General features: G+C 45.8%; 2 protein-coding genes across 2 annotated transcripts; one reads left to right on the forward strand and one right to left on the reverse strand.

Annotated features, from left to right (window-relative positions):
• Positions 1-1,168: 1,168 nt before the first annotated feature.
• LOC136960448 (plexin-C1-like) lies at positions 1,169-3,655 on the forward strand. The gene is made up of 6 exons (XM_067254947.1): positions 1,169-1,175; positions 1,423-1,544; positions 2,040-2,354; positions 2,442-2,582; positions 3,252-3,386; positions 3,569-3,655. Exons 1-6 carry the CDS (start codon positions 1,169-1,171, stop codon positions 3,653-3,655), a joined length of 807 nt encoding a protein of 268 aa, XP_067111048.1.
• A 2,773-nt stretch (positions 3,656-6,428) lies between these two features.
• plxnc1 (plexin C1) lies at positions 6,429-21,665 on the reverse strand. Its single transcript, XM_067254733.1, has 31 exons — positions 20,673-21,665; positions 20,444-20,584; positions 19,638-19,772; positions 19,355-19,455; positions 18,890-18,995; positions 18,635-18,773; positions 18,257-18,353; positions 17,999-18,086; positions 17,728-17,766; positions 17,469-17,602; positions 17,190-17,366; positions 16,752-16,854; positions 16,477-16,647; positions 16,022-16,189; positions 15,824-15,932; positions 15,503-15,604; positions 15,124-15,227; positions 14,968-15,009; positions 14,705-14,829; positions 14,388-14,586; positions 14,034-14,180; positions 11,425-11,593; positions 11,057-11,157; positions 10,109-10,184; positions 9,380-9,414; positions 9,110-9,205; positions 8,553-8,716; positions 8,102-8,249; positions 7,662-7,802; positions 7,445-7,519; positions 6,429-7,304 (listed from the first exon to the last, which is right to left on the reverse strand). Exons 1-31 carry the CDS (start codon positions 21,624-21,626, stop codon positions 7,200-7,202), a joined length of 4,491 nt encoding a protein of 1,496 aa, XP_067110834.1. The 5' UTR covers positions 21,627-21,665; the 3' UTR covers positions 6,429-7,199.
• Between the last annotated feature and the right edge of the window lie 134 nt (positions 21,666-21,799).

Here is a 21,799-nt window from a genome sequence, read left to right on the forward strand (position 1 = left end):
GAGGGGGGGGGGGGGGGGTTGTGGTCTGGTAGTGAAACACAGTTGATAACTCCATAGCCCATTTGGTTAGGAAATAATATTTGTCTAGTTCATTTTCCTCCCGAACATTAAAATATGTTTCCCTGGGAACCCTGATAATTGAAATGGGCTTCCTATCTCAGTGTTAAGGTGAATTTGCACCTCATTTAATTGCCTAAATCTATATCGAAAGCATAGCTGTTGTTTTAGTTTTTACATACATAGAGTGTAAACTACAACCACATTTGGGACAAACCTTTTCACAATCCAGAAGAACACAGGCTGAATTACATAATAACACAAACTACCTCCCAAGTACATACACGTGATCCACACTGCTGACTAGATTGTGTTTAATTAATGTCCAATGTTTACACAGTGGACTAGGTTACATGTGAGCATTTATAATTGTCCTCCTGTTTTGTATGAATAAAGGGGGACATCCTCTCTTTTTGTGTGTGTGTGTGTGTGTGTGTTAGGCCTCCTTAAAATCACAGCAACATGGCTGCTGGAATGAGTCACAGGAAGGCAGGGACCACACACAGAGCTCCTGCCCCCCCCCCCCCCTCTCTCTCTCTCTCTCTCTCTCTCTCTCTCTCTCTCTCTCTCTCTCTCTCTCTCTCTCTCTCTCTCTCTCTCTCTCTCTCTCTCTCTCACACACACACACTTTCTCTCTCTCGCTCTATGCCCTTCCCTCCCTCCCCCTCCCCATCCCCCCCTCTCTCTCTGTATCTCCCTCTCTCTCTCCCCCCCCCTCTCTCCCTCTCTCTCTCTCTCTCTCTCTCTCTCTCTCTCTCTTTCTTTCTCAATATAATGTCTTATGCATAGCACAGTAGCGCCCCTACATGACATTACATGAGCTGGACGTCCAATTCCACGTTCCTTTCTCATCAAACAAGGAGTAGCTGTTTATTCTTATACTTACATCTCCAAAGCGGGCGCACATGCACAGGCTGTAATAACTCAGCGTTTTGTATAACAATCTGCAGGTAAACCTTTTCACCACCAGAGCACAGCAAAGACCAAATTCACGATGGACCGCAATTCAACTACCAGGACGGAATTCCACCTGTGAGAAAGAAGCATGTTCTACATTACAAAGTAGCCTTTCCTGTGAATCATCAGTTATAGCCTAATGAAAATGGTAAGAATGGATAGTAATTTATTGATTAGTCTAAGCGTCTGTTAGACCGTTATATACGGAAGTGTGTCTTCATATAATTGGACAATATCACTATTGGAAAGCGGAACTTCACTTCAATGTATTACCAGGAGCACTGTTCGCACTACGCACTCTGATTTTGGTACCGCAGGGACAAGGCGGAGAGCGAAGAATGCCGTGTAGACTGCAGATTCATATTTGTTAGTGACTGTGCAACGTTATGTGGTCTCTTATATTTTTAGGGTCCCTGGTTGTCCTTGTGGATTGGGGTCGTGGCCAGGACATCACCTTTGATGGGTACATTCGTGACTTTGCTGTTGGCAACAGCTCACTCTACGCCCTGACGGATGACTATCTCTACAAGGTGAGCCACAATTTGGCTCAAATTACCGACAAGATATCTCAGAGAGGAATACTTAATAGGCATGACGGCAAATTTGAGAGAAGCACTGGAAGTAGTCCTGTTTGGAACGCAACTTACAAGGTGAACATGTTGGTGCCATTCATCAAAAATAACACCTTAATCACCTGTGGAAGTATCAAATGCGGTTACTGTGAAGTGTTAGATATCAACGACATTTCCAAGTCTGTGCATTACGAGCATCTTGAAGTTAGCCCAAACGGCTCGGCCATTGGATTTGTGGTCGATATTGAGACAAAAAATAAATTAGAGACGTATGTCTTTGCAGCGAGTATGATGTCAACCAAAACGGAGTGTCCTCCTGCTAATTCTGTGGTTTCCTTGAGAAACACTAACGATAAACAGACTGGAGAGATATTCTCTGATATTGACCAAGACCAGTCACCTGCAAAAATTACCACCGTGGATAGAAGTTTCAATTTTGTTGACGGCTTTCAGAATGATAAATATATATATTTGTTCCGAAACCATCGGAACGGTTCCGTGTCAGTACAACTTATTTGGCTCGAGGTCAAGACAAACAAGAAGAATACTTTTGGGTCTCTGCAAGGTGCGAAGCTTCAGTGCTGCGCGGACCAAGATCGCCCGCTACTACTCTCATCCTCCTTGATTCCTGGCGGTCCACCAGTGCGCTGGGCCGGTGTTTTCACGAGGAATGACACGAGCGATCCCGTGAATACCGTGCTTGCCATTTATGACATCAGTCCGGGTAAAGGACCCGACCCGATCTTCTGCAGTAACCAGCTTTGCAAGGTATGCTGGTGAATCCTCACGTTTAAATCAGACTGTGTAGAAAGCATGCTGCTCCTTGACTATCGGTGTGTGTGTGTGTGTTTGTAGCCAAAATCCGAATCCGAGATCATCAGGCTGCTTCCAGTGTCTGTGGTGTTTCAGTACAAGTCCATGACCTCGGTCCTGGCATTGAGACAGGGCTCCTGGGTGGTGTTCTTCATCGGGACAGGAGACGGTCAACTCATCAAGGTCTGTATCCGCGCCATGCACAGGGTTACTTGATGTGTACTATCCTTCATAGTCAAATGTTAAACAGTACACAGTATTCGTCATAGTGAAGATTTTGCAGAGACTGACAACTTAAAGAGATCTGTATCATGTTGTGTCGCTTGGTATGAAGTTTTTTCCGCTCCACAGTTTCTGTCACGCACACTTTCCCCTTCCTCTGTGCTTCAAGCACATCATCTGTCATTAAATCTTTAATTCAGCAGCTGCATCTGAACACCATTTCTGCTCAAACACACTGATTCATAAACCACACACAGTTAATTCCACAATCACATGACTAAGTGACCCTTCTGGAAGACTACAGTAGATTACTTTATGTAGTCCTTTTTCCTGGGGCTGAACGGCTTCCACAGCCTTGCCAAAGCCTCTACACAGATCACACACACACACACATACACAGACACACACCCGCACATAAACACACACACACACCCATCCACCCACACAAACACCCTCTCCCCCCCCCCCCCACACACACACACACAAACACACACACAAAGCAACCCAACTTGGTTTCTACACATCCTGCTAATATTTTCACACTGCTGTTGCACTTGGCCCATTAACATCTAAATGTGTATGGTGTGATATAGATGTAATAGTGAGTGTTCCTCTTTTCCTTCCTGTCAGCTTGCTGTGGACAAGAACTACAATTCCTCCTGTCCCAGAGTTCTGTTCAGGTCAGACAATGATGTCCAAGTGTTTCCCAGGATGCACCTGGACCCAGTGGATCCCAGACGCATCTACATGGTTCTAGGGAATCAGGTGAGCTCTTCTCTGAAACGGTCCTATTTTAATCTTAACCAACGTAAATTCGACTCCTCTGTAGGACTCAGGTTCTTTGGGGTTGTCACGTGTCTGCTGTGAGTTAAAGTAGCCATGTAGAAGTGGAAGGAACCGTGTGGGCATTGTGACACCTTTGACACGTGTGTGCGTGTTTGTTCCAGATGAAGCGTGTCCCTGTGGCTACATGTGGTCTCTACGTCTCTTCTAAAGACTGCTGGTCTTCCGAGGACCCATTCTGGCACTGCTGATTGTACGTGTCTTTCTTGTGATACTATTCATCGTTTCAGGTAAGACTTACCTCAGCTTGGCTTCTGCGTTGAGTAATTATGCACACACTTCTTCAGGGTTGATTTAGATAGATATTTGGTTTGTTTGTTTGTGTGTGTAGCGATACAGGGATGTTTAAATTCAGTGTGTGTGTTTGTGTGTCCAGGCGTGGTGTGTGTTTATTGGAACGAGCAGAGAATAACAGCCCAGATGACCGAACGTTTGGAGTTGTTCGAAAGTGACATCGGACAGGAAATCAGACAAGGTGTTGGAAATATTTTTTAGTTATTATGCAAGCTATTATGCTGAAAAGAATGCTGTTGTGAAAGGATATGTCATATAATCTTATGCAGAAGATTGCTAAGACACATTTCTTGAATGTGTACTGTGTTTTCTCCAAACTAAACACACATCTTCATACTTACACTGTTTTGGCCAAACCCTTGACTTTTGACCCCAAATCAAACACTGTAGTCAAAACCATATTATCTGTTGTAGAAACCAAACTTTGCATTCAAAATACACACAAAGCCCTCAAATAAATTCAACCTTCTGAATACCCTTTACGCACTGCTGGGAGGAATTGAAAACACTATTATAAAAAGGTTTTCATGAACCATTGACTATAACGTGTCCCACCTCATGAGTTTGACAAGATGTAAATCATAAAACTCACAAATACTGCAATTGTCCTTCTTACAGGCTGTTTATTTTCTATTTACAATATACAGCAATTGCATTTTGAGCTCTTGTTACTGTAGTAGTCACAGTATACAAATATAATAGTATATTAAATATTAATTTAGGCCGAATTATACGTCAAATTATTACTCTCCCCTCCCCCCCTTCCTCGCTCCCTCCCTCGCTCCCTCCCTCCCTCCCATCCTCCTCCCTCTCTCCATCCTCCTCCCTCCCTCCCTCTCTCCCCCTCCCTCTCTCCTTCCTCCCTCTCTCCATCCTCCTCCCTCCCATCGTCCTCCCTCTCTCCGTCCTCCTCCCTCTCTTCATCCTCCCTCTCTCCGTCCTCCTCCCTCTCTTCATCCTCCCTCTCTCTATCCTCCTCCCTCTCTCCATCCTCCCTCTCTCCATCCTCCTCCCTCTCTCCATCCTCCTCTCTCCTCTCTCTCTCCATCCTCCTCCCTCCCATCGTCCTCCCTCTGTCCGTCCTCCTCCCTCTCTTCATCCTCCCTCTCTCCATCCTCCTCCCTCTCTCCATACTCCTCCCTCCCTCTCTCCTCCCCCCTCCCCAGGAGGAGCAGCACCAGAGAGACCTGTGTCTGCTGCGCCGCAGGCTGGAGGAACTGGAGGCCACGGAGAGAAGAGACAGGAGCCCAGGACCGCCAGAGCCACACCTTGAACTCTGACCCCTGACCTCTGAGAAGAGACAGGAGCCCAGGACCGCAAGAGCCACACCTTGAACTCTGACCCCTGACCCGCTGACCCCCAGGCTTTATATCACGGACTGGCATTGGGGGTTTGGCAAAGGTGAGTCAGTTGGCTGAGCGGTGAGGGAGTTGGGCTAGTAATCCGAAGGTTGCCAGTTCGATTCCCGGTCATGCAAACTGACGTTGTGTCCTTGGGCAAGGCACTTCACCCTACTTGCCTCGGGGGAATGTCCCTGTACTTACTGTAAGTCGCTCTGGATAAGAGCGTCTGCTAAATGACTAAATGTAATCTAAATGGGGGTTATTCCTTGCCTCCAAAATAAGATTTGATGTTTCTTGATTTTAATGTAATCACTGACATTAACTTTAATATATGGGAAGAAAAAAATATTGTTACATGAATTACATCATCACACAGGAAATTGATTTGTAGATGTTTACATGTATTCCTCTGTATTTGTCAATGTCTTTGTCTGAAATCAATTTGATGGCCAAACAGTGTCTTACTTAAACTGGCTTTCGAAAGGATGTTTAAGTCAAATGTTTTATAATATTAATGGGGTGAGACTTAAACAATGGTTTTAATAGTTGTTTGTACTTCTAATTTGTGTTTTGTACTTACATTTAATATGATAAAATACACCAAATATCTGTCGCTTCTTCTTACATATTTGACTGGACTAGAGGTTGTGCGCTGGTGCAGAGATGGTAAGAAAGTACAGATATTTGTTTAAAATATTTGCAAGGAGTGAAAGTAAAAAGTTGTCCGAGGCCTACAGTAACCTAATATGTAGTTATTTCCCATCTCTGCACTGGAAGTAGATTTAGATTAAAAATAATTAACACACAGCCCTCAATTTGTGTTCATAGGTGGTCATATTGGACACAGTATAGTCTGCAAGATTCAAACCCAGCTGAGCCGGGAGATCACAAACAAGAAGTGTTTTCCCCTAGCCTGACGTTGTCATACTCATAATTCTAGTCAGAATATGAGTCTGATACCGCTCCGTTGGGCTGTGAGTATGGGGCGTGTTTCAACCGAACCCGGAAAAAAATGCCTCTTCACTCAATTGGATAGACCTACAACCAATCAGAGCAACGTAGTATGTTGTTTGTTCTCTCACAGCTCTTTTTCGGACATACTTTTTCCCCAACCCAGCGACCCCAGACCCAACTTCCCGACCAAATTTTTTTGTGGGCGGGCTAAGTTTGGCTGGCACCCAGGCTAGTTTTCCCCGAAGTGGAAAAGATTTCGGCTGCTGTACATTTTCTACCAGAAGATGGCCCTCAAAGTGAATAAACGAACAAACATCAAGCCAGTTCGATTTTTCGACTGGATTCTATTGGATTCCAACACACAATAAGGACGAAAGAGAAAATACATATTTAATTTAGAAAACAAAACACAAGTTTCACTTTCACAGATACACAATGTACGCATTTGACATTACTCTGTTAGTAGCTATGAGTTCCAAACCAGTGTTCTTAACCATTTATTTTTTTTACCGTCTTTAAAAAGCATATGTGTATAAATTCTTTACATAGGCATTACTCTTTAAAACATTCCAAAGGCACTTCGTGACATGTTGCATCTTTTGAAACACTGTGATAAGGTGTGATAAAATGGCATGACATTGCTTATAATACAATATATTGTAAGTATTTCATGAATAAAGTATATTTTGGACTTTAATTCGCAGTTGAAAAGTGTTTTTTCTTTGTTTTTCATTTAATCTTCCTACTCCTGTAGGTGAGTGTCCAAGTTTGGTTGGGTGGGTGGATAGGTTATTTGTTGTTTATAAAAGAAAATAAGAAAAACTAATATTAGTCAAAATACATGCTTGCTGTATTTCTGTCCCTGTTTACATTTCCGAATATTAAAAAGAGAAAGTTCAAAAGCAAGCACGAAGCATAAGACAGAACACTTCAACTGTATGCTTTGCATAGCGCCACAATGCCAAGACAGTTCCAGCCCCTCAGGGAAGGACAAGTCCCTCCAAATCTTCCTCTCCTTCACCGTCAAAGACCCGCCAGGCCCTCGTCCTGAGGGGCCAGGTCTTCTGGGAACAGCAGAGGGGGTTGCGACGGCTCCTAGATCAGACCTAGCCATGTAGGTCGGCTTGTAGAGGAGGGAGGGAGCTCAGTCCCAGGAACTGCTCTTCAGGGAATCAAACAGGACTTTGACGTTCTGCAGCTGCTGCTGGAGTTCGGCAGGGGCACCATTCTGCTCGAGCTTCAGCTTGATCTGTGAGGTAAATGTACCGTTTATATTTATTAAGCTTAAAAATAAAAGTTTTGCTTGGAGGATTTCCATTCATATTCACCCCGAATACAGATTGTATTGGTGGATGAAAATAGAAAGAGAGATGGAATGAAAATGCTTACATCGTCAAAGTATCTCTGCATGTATTTGTAGAGTTCCCGGAGGGCTTCAGATTCATTGAACTCATTTTCGTGTTTCTAAAAAAAACAACACACAAATGCTGAAGAACATTTTCACTTCCCGTTTTTTCAACATTTTGAAAGTGTTACATGTTTTTGTCACTGTGTCAAGGGTGAAAATACAAATAGGTCATCAAATCGAGGTGGAGGTGTGCATTACCTTTGATTCCTCAAGCAGGAAATCCTTGAATTCAGAGCTTGTCATTTTAGGCTGGTCTTTGACTTGCTTGTAATAGGCCTTTACTTCCTGTTTGTAAAGTGGGATGTCTTTGGCATACAGCAGTTTATTGGTTGCAGCATGCTGAAAAATACAGTTTGACAGTCAGGATACAACCTACTATCCAAACCTATTTAGGATTCACTCATCTATGACTGACACAACAATACACACACCGACATGAACAGTACACAGCAAATGTTTGTGTATTTGAAAGGATTTCGACTGGCACCATAAACAGTAGACTGAGGTACTTTCTAAGGCCGTATCCACTACAACACATGAGTGTTCAGGTCTGAGTTAAGGGTTCCTCTCCAGTACATGGGCACTGTGAAGATCCACTGCACCACCATCAGTCAGAGGTTCCCACACGGCAATCCTACCTTGCCTAGTTGCATCTCGCTGAGAGAGAAGGAGTCCATGAAGGCCTGGGCGATAACAGACAGGCAGCTGTCCAGGTGGGAAGATTTATCCATGTCGAACACAAACTGGGGGTTCTTCAAGATGTTCACCCAGAAACGAAGGGGCAGGCTGGGATAGTGGAGGGAGAAGTTTGGGGTGTCAGAACAAAGACCCACACAGGAAACACTGCCACACTGAGCAACAAATGATTCCAAAAAAGGGGGTGGAACATGTCTCTGTCCACTTCAACAGAACATTTAGCAGACGCTCTTATCCAGAGCGACTTACACTAAGTACAGGGACATTCCCCCTGAGGCAAGTAGGGTTAAGTGCCTTGCCCAAGGACACAACATAATTTCCCACGGCCGGGAATCGAACCGGAAACCTTCTGATTAATAGCCCGATTCCCTAACCACTCAGCCATCAACCCACCTGTTGGTCTTCCAGATGTGTGTCACATCGGGGTCCAAGATCCTCTTGCTCTCCGCCTGCACATCCAGGAAGTCAAAGAAGTATTTGACAACACACGGTGCGTTCCCATTGGTCGTTCCCCAGATGGTTCTGAAGAGGTTCTCTACGAACGAATGCACGGCCACCTAAGAGGTCATGGAAGAACAGGGGTTATGTTTCATGTTTAGAGACTAGGTAACAGTACCTAGAGCGCATGACCAACGGTACAAAGATACCACGCTGTGTAGCACCTCTCATATTCAGTACCAGTTTAAAACTGAATTGTCTTGGTCCACAAACACTAGGCTTCTCAAGTGACATAGAAGTCTTTGGGATAAGATGTGCCACAAAAACTAACTTGAAATAACATAGTTACCATAGATCAAGTTAAAGCAGGCCATAATCAGTATATTTATTTATAAAACCCAAATAGAGAGATGTCTATCCTCAGTCTAACTGTTTGTTAACCACATGTGCAACACTGAGATAAGACGTGTCATTGGGAAGTATTATTAGAATGTAGTGTTAACATGTCTTGCCTTGGTGGACAGCAGTTTGGTGAGGTGTACTTCCTTTAACTTCAGCTTCTTCCTCTCTGGGTTTTTCCGCTGGTCCTGGTCGACCTCTGGGTCAATCTAGGATCAAAGGCATCAAATCAAACAGACATCACAACAGGGTTATCATACTGTATATACATGTATGAAAACTGGAACGTTTTAATTTCTCTCACGGGATGTAAAACTAACACGATGAATTGATCTGAATACTTATCATGCTACAGTAGTGTGTACTGTATGTGCATTACTTACTAGATGAAAGTACTTTGCAGAGAAGTTCAGATCATCTGCAAAACACAGATGAAAGGACCATGTTGCTCCACCCTCTGTTGCTGTGGTTACACTCATTTTTGTCAGTTCATTTGAATGTGGCCACATCAGTTTTAGTGCTACACTGGTGGTTGAGAGAGTGAAACCTCACAAAGGATTTCTTTCATCAGCTTTTAATCCACGATAGAAGATTTAGCGTTTAGCTAAGAGGGCAAGGTCCATATTTACATTTAGTCATTTAGCAGACGCTCTTATCCAGAGCAACTTACAGTAAGTACAGGGACATTCCCCCGAGGCAAGTAGGGTAAAGTGCCTTGCCCAAGGACACGTAATTTGTCACGGCCAAGAAACGAACCGGCAACATTCTGATTACTAGCCTGATTCCCTAACCGCTCAGCCACTTGAGTCCCCCCCACATTGGCAACTTCAACTTCTACTAGAAGTAAAGCCTATACTAGAAAACCACCTTATTTCCTGTGATTCTTACATCCTGTAATAGTTAGTTTCGCTTTAGTTTCATCTCTGTGAATTGCATGTTGTTCAACTGTCAGGCCAAAGGCTGTGCATAGTGGTTTTTCCACCGCGTCTAGCAACTGTGGTGATGGGGGAGTGGTGACTTTGCAGTGTGTCTAAGAAACCTTTGGCCATGACTTGCTTTGGATAAAAGCTTCAGTTAAATGAACAAAATATAAAATGTCATGTAAGCTTGACCTTTCAGGCTGTCCTGTGGGCTCAGAGGGGGGTGGGTCCTCCGAGAGAGCACCTTGATAGTCATTCCATCTGATACCTGGAAGCAGACAGGCAGACAGACAGGCAGACAGAGAGGCAGACAGACAAGACAGAGGCAAACAGACAGACAGTGAGGCAGACAGTGGAATATCAGATAACCACACATTACACTTTCAGGATGCTCTTCTCACCCCATGCGCACATTCCTCATTTCAGTTCTACATTACCATCCAGACCTACTTTCACATGCGTGTACAGTGATACTGAAGTACCGGGTGTATAGTTTGTTTACAGGGATTCAATCTAATATAGGCACAACATGGCCTTGTGACTTGCACAGCCAAGCCCTCGCCATGGTGGTAGGACAGCAATGCCATGCCCTGTATCCTTGGTCCCTGGCTGCACCTCCACCCACAACACAGTCACAGGGAACGGCTCATGCTGCTTGTTAACTGTAAGTAACGAGTCAACGACATAATCAGTAAGCTTTGCGTCTTACCGGTTGTGTAACACTATCACCGTTGATGCGGGGGAATGAAGCTTGTACTGCAGTTCTGCTGTTTAGGTCAGTCCCAGCCCATTGGCTTTCACTCCCATCGAAGCGCCCCGTTATAGTATCAGATGTTCAACTTTCTGTCTTGTGCGCCGTGCAGGCACGCCTTACTTACTGTACTCAAAGACAGTCGAGTATTTAGGGCCGTTCTCGTCTACCCTGGTCCTCAGTGCTTACTGTCCTGTATGTTTTAGATTGTTTTAGATAGTTTCCCTGCTCCAACACACCTTGATTCAAATAAATAGGTCGTTACAAAGGTCTGTCGAAGCCTCACAATGACCCGTTCATTTGAATCGGGTGTGGGCTCTGAAGACCAGGGTTGAAGACCACTGGTTTGAGGTGAACTTATTCTTCCTGTTCAGGAAGCTCCCTCTCACCTGATAGTGCTTGAGTGTGTTGAGCATGGTCACGTCTCCCAAGACCTCAGAGGAGGAGTCCACCTCCTGGAGAGGCACAAACCTGCCGTCCTGCTCGTACTCTGGAGAGGAGAGTACAGGGTTGGGTGAAGAGCCATCACTACAGAGAGAGCTGTGAGTTTTGTTGACAAAACGAACTAAATCAGTTCGCCCCTGCAGTGAATGAAGAGGTTAACTCACCGCACAGAACACGTGTTTATTTCTCACATTGTTTTTAACTTTCAGGAAAGATAGCTGTTAGTAGTTGGGGATTGGAATGTGCCGTCTTGAGAGTGCTTTGTCAGTCGGTTTGTTTCCAGGCCCAGTGAAGATAAGAGAGTGCTACTGACCTATGTGGATGTCCCTGAGCGGCGAGCTGTAGGGGAACCCAAACTTGTTCTTGTGGGCCACGAGTATCTTCTCCTTGACCTGCTCCACTGTGTCACAGGACAGAGCTGTCACCTCCAAGGGGTCACTCACCTCCCCCTCTGTGCCCACTGCAAACAGCGCCTTCAGCTTCTGTTGTGGGGAGGAGGAGGTGGGGAGGGGGGGGGAAGGAGGAGGTGGGGAGGGGTGGAAGGAGGAGGTGGGGGAGAAGGAGGAGGTGGGGAAGGAGAAGGTGGGGAGGGGTGGAAGGAGGAGGTGTGGAGGGGTGGAAGGAGGAGGTGGGGGAGAAGGAGGAGGTGGGGAAGGAGAAGGTGGGGAGGGGTGGAAAGAGGAGGTGTGGAGGGGTGGAAGGAGGAGGTGGGAGGAGGAGGTGGGGAGGGGGAGAAGGAGGTGGTGGGGAAGGAGAAGGTGGGGAGGTGGGGAAGGAGAAGGTGGGGAGGAGGGGAAGGAGGAGGTGGGGAGGGGTGGAAGGAAAGATGTGGTGAGGGGAAAAGATAGGATGGTGTGGCTGGAGCTGGAAGGGGAAACGACACACTGTTTTGGTTCAACACATTCTTTCGATTAGAAACATACAGGCGTACTTCTCTGGGGGCTGTGCGTGAGCTGTGCGTGAGCTGTGCGTGAGCTGTGCGTGAGCTGTGCGTGAGCTGTGCGTGAGCTGTGCGTGAGCTGTGCGTGAGCTGTGCGTGAGCTGTGCGTGAGCTGTGCGTGAGCTGTGAACAAGCAACCTTGCACAACCTTCAAGATCAGTGAATTCTACTGAGGCTTTTGGAAGGAGGAAGTTAAGTTCAGCTCTGCCCCTCTCTCAATCCTGGTAGTAGCTTTCTGTGCTTGCTAAACCCAACACAAAAAAAGAGGCACTAAGCTAGTTTGTTTTTTGGCCTCAGTTCGAGTTTTCACTCGTCAGACGATCCCTTCCTCAAAAGGTATAGCCTATACAGGGCTTGTCGAGAAAGTTACTTATCCTCACTCACATCATTGCTGCTTTACGATAACATCTCTTAACACTTGCATGTAGTAAACTTAGACCAGTTTCCCCAGCCCTGTGGTCTGAAACCATATCAACACAGTGTTTGTTCCATTTTTTCAAGGTGTCATTTCTTCAGACAAAGCAGTATAAAGTGATATTTTTACACTCCAAAACGGAAGTTATTTAGAAGTAGGTGTCCTGTAGAAACGTAACTACACAGAACCATTTGTAACATAGACATTCCCACTAACAAGGTTCCATAAAGAACCTTTTTTGGTCCCAGAGGTACATTTATAGTTAAAAAGCACCATAAGGAACTGAAAATGGATCTGTCCATGTTGCTTACAGTAAATTCACATTTTGGGGAAGGAGCAGACAACAATGCTAAGTTCTGTCTTCTTACATTTACATTCAGTCATTTAGCAGACGCTCTTATCCAGAGCGACTTACAGTAAGTACAGCGACATTCCCCCAAGGCAAGTAGGGTAAAGTGCCTTGCCCAATCTCATTTGGCACTGCTGGGAATCGAACTGGCAACCTTCAGATTACTAGCCCGACTCCTTCACCGCTCAGCCATCTGACTCCTTCTTACTGTAAGGCTGGGTGTCATCCTGCCCCTACCTCTCATGTGCTAAAATCTGGAGTTGCTGGACAGTCTCTGCTTGATGGGTCTCACACCTCATTGGGTAACTTTCTGTGGCATTGCTAGTCATGTGTTGATAAGTAATGGTCAAGATGTGGCCTGATCGGTTGTTCTTGGGTATAAAGGGAATTGTTGTTCTGTTCTGTGTTCATTGTTCTGCTGATTCTTGATCTCCTGAGACCTTCTCCTCAGCTCTGGATTGTCCTACTCATTCTCCTTGCTCTCCTCTTGCTTTCTCTCTCTGATTTACAATAATCAGGGTAGAGTAGGTAAGACCTTCACTTTGTAACATGTTTGCCTTGTAATTTATTTCATTCATTTGCAATGTTATTAAATGTATATTTAATTTAACCTTACTCTTGACCATTCTTGCTCTGATTTAACCCATAGAGTCAAATAACTGCAATTTTCATTGGTATTGGCATAATTTGGTTAATGTTAATACACTTATTTACATAAAAAAAGAGCAACCACTTCTCTGATGGGGAAAGCTTGTTCCTCCACACAGATATGAAGACTTCCTTTGTGTACACTTTACACACTTTACACACACACACACACACACCCACAACCCTCCCACACACACACACACACACACACAAACAACACCATGGTATTTGTTCATCTTTGTGTGAAACCACAGACGTGTCTACAGAGAAATAGCACATTTACTGTCCAATAGGACAGAAGCAGACATAGACTACCAAGATGTACATGCACCTGTCAATACCCAGGCCTAGTCTAGTTTTAGACTACCATACCTTAAACAGATGGAGACAAAAATAAATCGCATGCATAGTTTGCACATAGTTAGCTCTTAACCATGTGGGGGCTTTTGCTTAGCCTACGGTTAAAGCGTTTTGTTGCATCAAAACCGTGTGAGTGTTAGTGCAGGATGTTGTTGGTGCGTGCATGCACAAATGTGTGTGTATAATACAAGTGTGTGTGTGTGTGTTTACCAGAGGAGTGAAGTCCGGGGCCTGGTACAGCAGCCAGTCCTCGTTGAGCGTGTACAGAGCCTTCTCCGTGACTGAGTCCACGGGTCCCTTGGATATCTGCTGGGTCAGAGCACTGACCAGGAGGAACAGGTGCTGGCCAGCACTCTCCTGGAACACATACAGAGACAGACACACACCACAAACACACACACAAGCAGTTAAAACATAGTAAATATTGACTACAGACAGACCGACCAACCAACCAACCAACAAAAAAACAGACAGGCAGGCTGAAAGACAGGCAGATTGAAAGACAGGCAGACTGAAAGACAGACAGGCAGACAGACAGGCAGACAGGCAGGCAGGGAGACATACCCTGAGGAAGCCATAGAGACAGATAGACATCCAGTTGGTTAGGAGTTTCTCCACTATGGACTCGGTGCGCCGCAGCAGTAGTTTGGGCTGGTTGTTACTGGGCTGGTCCATCAGGGCTCTGAGGAGATCCTCCATCACATTGGTCAGGTACGGAAGGTCACCATGCAGGGCCACAGTCAGCAAGGATGCTACTGTACACCTGGACACACACACACACATACACACACAACGAATGAAAAGACTTCTGTGATTAGCTAGCCAGCTGAATCAAAACCTGACGTGTCTCGTCTCTGGGCTCCACGTGGAAGAGGACTCGCTTGTCTTTGATGTTGAAGTTCTTCTGCTCCTCCAGAGCGTGGACCATGGAGGTGAGGAAGAGCTGGTCTTGGATGAGAGTAGACAGGGCCTGGCAGCTCTGTTCCAGACGCACCTTCACCACATCCTGAAGCCAGAACACACGTTAGCAATGCAAACTCAAACAGAACTGTAACGTGGCTGCTAGTGCAGAGGAAAAATCTGTTATCTTATTAATATGATGACGATGATGTCAAGCTTCTGTTCCCAGTCCAGGAGATCTTACCTGACCAATATCTTTGACAATCGATGTTGCGACAGGTCCACCCTAAAACATTATAAGACATGGCTTACAAAGAAGAAAAAACGAATCCTGTGCAAACTGTCCTTGCAAACTATGTAGGTCACCTCCTCATTACATATCTTACAGCTATCTATTCACCTCAGGGAAGAAGATTCTGGAAGCAAAGTGCTTGTAGTCAAGGAATGGAATGGCACCCACGTTTTCTATTAAATCTGAATGATCGGTCTGCAGGTCCACAAAACCTGTAGAAGAGGGTATGTTAGAGTATGTGTGTGTGTGTGTGTGTGAGAGAGAGAGAGAAACAGAGCTAAAGAGATGGATACAGCAACAGACAGATAATGTGCAGCTGTGTGGTTGTGCATGTGTTTCTCTGTTTACGTGTGTAGCTGTGGCTGTGCGGTTGTGCATGTGTTTCTCTGTGTACTTGTGTAGCTGTGGCTGTGTGGTTGTGCATGTGTTTCTCTGTGTACTTGTGTAGCTGTGGCTGTTTGGCCACAGATAGAGGATGTTGGGAAACCTTGTCTAATTTCCTGTCTGATGTCACTTTCCAACAACTCCAAACGTTCGTTCATCTGGGCTGTTAGTTTTCTCTGCTTGTTCCGATAAACACAAACCACTCCTGGACACACAAAAACACACACTGAATTTAAACATCCCTGTATCCCTACACACACAAACAAACCAAATATCAACCCTGACGAAGTGTGTGCATAATTACTCAACACAGAAGCCAAGCTGAAGTAAGTCTAGGAGTCAGGTGGCTTAGCGGTTAGGGAATCGGGCTAGTAATCATAATGTTGCCGGTTCGATTCTCGGCCATGACAAAATGTTGTCTTACCTAAAACGATGAATAGTATCACAACAAGGACAGGTACAATCAGCAGTGCCAGGTGAGCCCCGCTTTGCTGTTGTGACTGCAAACGGATTTCGACACCTCCATACTTTATCTGATGAAGAAACAAGACAATGAGTTTTTATAGAAAACACTCATGTGACATCTGGACATCTCTGGACAGGCAGCTTGGTTTTGTTTTACCCATAGAAAGTCTATCTTTGCGTTGGGTTTGTTCAGGATATCGCAGTCGATGGAGTCGGTCCCGTTGCTGGTCTCTATGATTTCCAGGACGCACTCGTATTCCTTCTCATCCTCCACCGCCAGCACGGTCAGCTCTGACTTGGAGATGTTCAGCTTGTCTGCCTTTTTCTGAAAATAAAGACAACCGTGTTGTCTGATTGGCACGTGTGAAAAATAACCAGAGTTCGAACCCCAGTGCGGGAATGATCGAGAGAAAGGATTCACTGACGAGCAAGGCAACTACACCTGTCACATTAGCGTGTGTTACCTGGATGGTGACTACACCTGTCACATCAGTGTGTTACCTGGATGGTGACTACACCTGTCACATCAGTGTGTTACCTGGATGGTGACTACACCTGTCACATCAGTGTGTTACCTGGATGGTGACTACACCTGTCACATCAGTGTGTTACCTGGATGGTGACCCGCAGGTGGTTTCCTGTGGCTGTGTGGGTGAAGCTGATAAACTTTGGGTCCGGCTGGAACGTGAGTGGACGGCAGAACACACTGTGATTGGCTACTTTCAAAGTGACGTTGATGGGCAACTCGGATTGGTCCATGGGTGGGGTGTAGAACAACAAATCCTGAAAGACAGGATGAAAACAACAACAACAATAGTTATAGTTTGTGTGCGTGTGCGAGCCTGCGTCCATGTGTGTGTGTTTGTGTGAGTTGGAATGCTACTGACCCCCGCGCTGTAGTTGGTTGCCGTGACGTGAGGGGAGTTGCCATGGACGACGCCCTCCACTAAGCCCAGGTATATTCCTCGAGCCCTGATCCTGCGCCCCCCACTGGATATGTAACACGAGTAACACAGATAATTAGCAACAACAACAGATTTTCCTGGGGGAACAGATTTCCCTGGAGGCCTGAGGAAAGTGGCTACCCCCCTGTATATTACAGTCTGGCCATTTATAAAGCAAAGCAGTGATGCTGGTGATGTATGTTACTGTGATCATCATATATAACAAGTTAATATAACAAGAAAGTGCCCCCCCTTCTCAATCTCAATCATGACCAGTGTCAGAGTATGTGTGTTAGAGTATCTATGTTAGTGTGTATGTGTGTAAGTGTCTGTGTTAGCGTGTGTGTGTTAGCGTGTGTGTGTTAGTGTGTGTACTCGTACCTTGCCCAGGTGGTGGAAGGCGTAAGTTCGGAGCAGGAAGGTGAGGAAATGTAAGTCACATGACCAGTTCCATGACAGCTGCCATCAGACAGTACCAGACACACCCTGACCAAGCCTTTGTCTCCACCAGGTATGTGAAACGTCAGATTAGATCCAGTATTTCTCCACACTGGGGACCTGGAACAGGGGCAGACATAGGTGACTCAGGTCAGGTCTGATGATGGAAACGAAAGTCATGACACACCGTTAAACTTCCTCAAACTCTTGATTAGGACTCACTCCTTCGGAGAGCAGTCGAAGCGTCCCTGGATGCGAACTCTGGTCACGTGACTGAGGTTATTTCCTGTCAGGAGGGCGTGGTTCCAGCCATGGAAGGACACCTCCTCGGGCTCGATAGAGAAGATCTCTGGCTGCTGAGAAACACACACACACACACAGAGGTACACAGTTCCCTGTTTGTAAGTTCCCCATGAAAATAGAAAGAGGATGTGTGTTGAGATGTAGAAATAAGCAGGCAGGGAACGTGGAGCACACTCACAGAGTCCAGCCCTGGCTGATCCATCTGGCACACCGGCTCCTGGGCAAGGAAGTCAGAGACCGATGGTGAAACAGAGGAACAGAAGCAGAACCTCGGACTGACACTTAGAATCTATGGTTCCTTTAGTCACACTTAGAAGGTGTGAAGCATGAGGGTGTTTGTGTGTGTGTGTGTGTGTGTGTGTGTGTGTGTGTGTGTGTGTGTGTGTGTGTGTGTGTGTGTGTGTGAAACACTGGCCGCCATGGTGATGCTGATCTGGTGTGTATCCTACCTGTGTGAGGTGTGTGTGCGCTGGATGTGGTGTCCAGGAGCAGCTCTGGTTCCTCCAGCTACAGCCGGCTGATACACACCTGGAACACCTGAGGATCGGGGACCACAACGTCAATCTGTTTGTTTACAAACTCTCTCCCATACATTTCCTGTCTGTCTCTAACTGTCACTGTCCAAAAAAGGCTAACAAAGTACCAGTCAAAAATGTGTCTTAACATTTGACTGGTACTGTATATATATATTTATTTTACAGACTTACAGGTCGAACGTGGAGGGTCCTGTGATGCCTGAACAGTTAACCAGCTTCAGTTCCTTCTTCAGCTGTTTGCTCCCCAGTCTGACCTTCACAAACATACCTGAACAACCCAGCAGAGGTGGGGGAGAAGCAGGGTTGGGGTTAGGGACAGCTGGGTATGTAGCGTTGAGCTGGTTCTCTACACCACATCTGTATGTATCTATGCATCTTCCTTCCATCTGCCTTATATTCTGTATGTCTGTATATGTTTTAGTGCTGAGCATCACAATATGAATCTCCAGGCCAATTGACAACAAATACTATCATATTGAATCAAGTAATCTCGTCTAGTATTGTATTTTATTGTATTATAAAACTAATTTAGAGGCTGCCGCTACTGACCTTGGATAGATAGCATGTCACTGGAGAGCAGGCAGGTGCAAGTGGGAAATGAATGGTCACATAACGCTTTTCCAAGGTTACAGGCAAATGCAGGTATTGGCCCTACTACACTGAGATGGACCTGGATGGTAAGGCTTATCTATTGGAGGGAAACAAAGAGTGATGTCATTCAAACAAATATGACAATAAGTGTGTCTCGACAACGTCACCGACCCTGCCTTTGAGTAGCCGATGCCTGAGAGAGCTTCAAGGTACCTGTCCAGTGCTGTTTCTCTGCAGCTGGTGAGAGATCTGCTGCTGCTTGGACTCATCAGGAATGGAGATCCATGTGGAATTCGAGCAGTCCTCCTTAAATGTGCAGCTAGAGCAGACAGGCAGACAGACAGACAGACAGACAGACAGGCAGGCAGGCAGGCAGGCAGGCAGAGAGCAGGGAGGGAGGGAGGGAGGGAGGGAGGGAGGGAGGGAGGGAGGGAGGGAGGGAGGGAGGGAGGGAGGGAGGGAGGGAGGGAGGGAGGGAGGGAGGGAGGGAGGGAGGGAGGGAGGGAGGGACACACAGGGCAAGCAGATCACAGAGGGACAATTCTAAAAACATTATTTAAGGAAGTATGACTTGATAGAACAGGAAACCATGTTTGCTGAATGCTAACTGCTAGATGAAAATTTGGTGCATGCCTCAGCTCTAACAACCACAATGTGTCACCTTGTCATGTCCCTGACCTTCTCTTAGACTCACACCAGCCACAGAATGGGTCCTCGGAAGACCAGCAGTCTTTAGAAGAGACGTAGAGACCACATGTAGCCACAGGGACACGCTTCATCTGGAACAAACACGCACACACGTGTCAAAGGTGTCACAATGCCCACACGGTTCCTTCCACTTCTACATGGCTACTTTAACTCACAGCAGACACGTGACAACCCCAAAGAACCTGAGTCCTACAGAGGAGTCGAATTTACGTTGGTTAAGATTAAAATAGGACCGTTTCAGAGAAGAGCTCACCTGATTCCCTAGAACCATGTAGATGCGTCTGGGATCCACTGGGTCCAGGTGCATCCTGGGAAACACTTGGACATCATTGTCTGACCTGAACAGAACTCTGGGACAGGAGGAATTGTAGTGCTTGTCCACAGCAAGCTGACAGGAAGGAAAAGAGGAACACTCACTATTACATCTATATCACACCATATACATTTAGATGTTAATGGGCCAAGTGCAACAGCAGTGTGAAAATATTAGCAGGATGTGTAGAAACCAAGTTGGGTTGCTTTGTGTGTGTGTTTGTGTGTGTGTGTGTGTGTGTGGGGGGGAGAGGGTGTTTGTGTGGGTGGATGGGTGTGTGTGTGTGTTTATGTGCGGGTGTGTGTCTGTGTATGTGTGTGTGTGTGTGTGATCTGTGTAGAGGCTTTGGCAAGGCTGTGGAAGCCGTTCAGCCCCAGGAAAAAGGACTACATAAAGTAATCTACTGTAGTCTTCCAGAAGGGTCACTTAGTCATGTGATTGTGGAATTAACTGTGTGTGGTTTATGAATCAGTGTGTTTGAGCAGAAATGGTGTTCAGATGCAGCTGCTGAATTAAAGATTTAATGACAGATGATGTGCTTGAAGCACAGAGGAAGGGGAAAGTGTGCGTGACAGAAACTGTGGAGCGGAAAAAACTTCATACCAAGCGACACAACATGATACAGATCTCTTTAAGTTGTCAGTCTCTGCAAAATCTTCACTATGACAAATACTGTGTACTGTTTAACATTTGACTATGAAGGATAGTACACATCAAGTAACCCTGTGCATGGCGCGGATACAGACCTTGATGAGTTGACCGTCTCCTGTCCCGATGAAGAACACCACCCAGGAGCCCTGTCTCAATGCCAGGACCGAGGTCATGGACTTGTACTGAAACACCACAGACACTGGAAGCAGCCTGATGATCTCGGATTCGGATTTTGGCTACAAACACACACACACACACCGATAGTCAAGGAGCAGCATGCTTTTCTACACAGTCTGATTTAAACGTGAGGATTCACCAGCATACCTTGCAAAGCTGGTTAATGCAGAAGATCGGGTCGGGTCCTTTACCCGGACTGATGTCATAAATGGAAAGCACGGTATTCACGGGATCGCTCGTGTCATTCCTCGTGAAAACACCGGCCCAGCGCACTGGTGGACCGCCAGGAATCAAGGAGGATGAGAGTAGTAGCGGGCGATCTTGGTCCGCGCAGCACTGAAGCTTCGCACCTTGCAGAGACCCAAAAGTATTCTTCTTGTTTGTCTTGACCTCGAGCCAAATAAGTTGTACTGACACGGAACCGTTCCGATGGTTTCGGAACAAATATATATATTTATCATTCTGAAAGCCGTCAACAAAATTGAAACTTCTATCCTCGGTGGTAATTTTTGCAGGTGACTGGTCTTGGTCAATATCAGAGAATATCTCTCCAGTCTGTTTATCGTTAGTGTTTCTCAAGGAAACCACAGAATTAGCAGGAGGACACTCCGTTTTGGTTGACATCATACTCGCTGCAAAGACATACGTCTCTAATTTATTTTTTGTCTCAATATCGACCACAAATCCAATGGCCGAGCCGTTTGGGCTAACTTCAAGATGCTCGTAATGCACAGACTTGGAAATGTCGTTGATATCTAACACTTCACAGTACCCGCATTTGATACTTCCACAGGTGATTAAGGTGTTATTTTTGATGAATGGCACCAACATGTTCACCTTGTAAGTTGCGTTCCAAACAGGACTACTTCCAGCGCTTCTCTCAAATTTGCCGTCAGGCCTATTAAGTATTCCTCTCTGAGATATCTTGTCGGTAATTTGAGCCAAATTGTGGCTCACCTTGTAGAGATAGTCATCCGTTAGGGCGTAGAGTGAGCTGTTGCCAACAGCAAAGTCACGAATGTACCCATCAAAGGTGATGTCCTGGCCACGACCCCAATCCACAAGGACAACCAGGGACCCTAAAAATATAATAGACCACATAGCGTTGCACAGTCACGAACAAATAAAGCTGCAGTCTACACGGCATTCTTCGCTCTCCGCCTTGTCCCTGCGGTACCAAAATCAGAGTGCGTAGTGCGAACAGTGCTCCTGGTAATACATTGAAGTGAAGTTCCGCTTTCCAATAGTGATATTGTCCAAGAAACACTTCCGTA

This window comes from Osmerus mordax, chromosome 17 (genome assembly GCF_038355195.1).
Source record: "Osmerus mordax isolate fOsmMor3 chromosome 17, fOsmMor3.pri, whole genome shotgun sequence".
In the NCBI taxonomy this organism is placed as follows: domain Eukaryota; kingdom Metazoa; phylum Chordata; class Actinopteri; order Osmeriformes; family Osmeridae; genus Osmerus; species Osmerus mordax.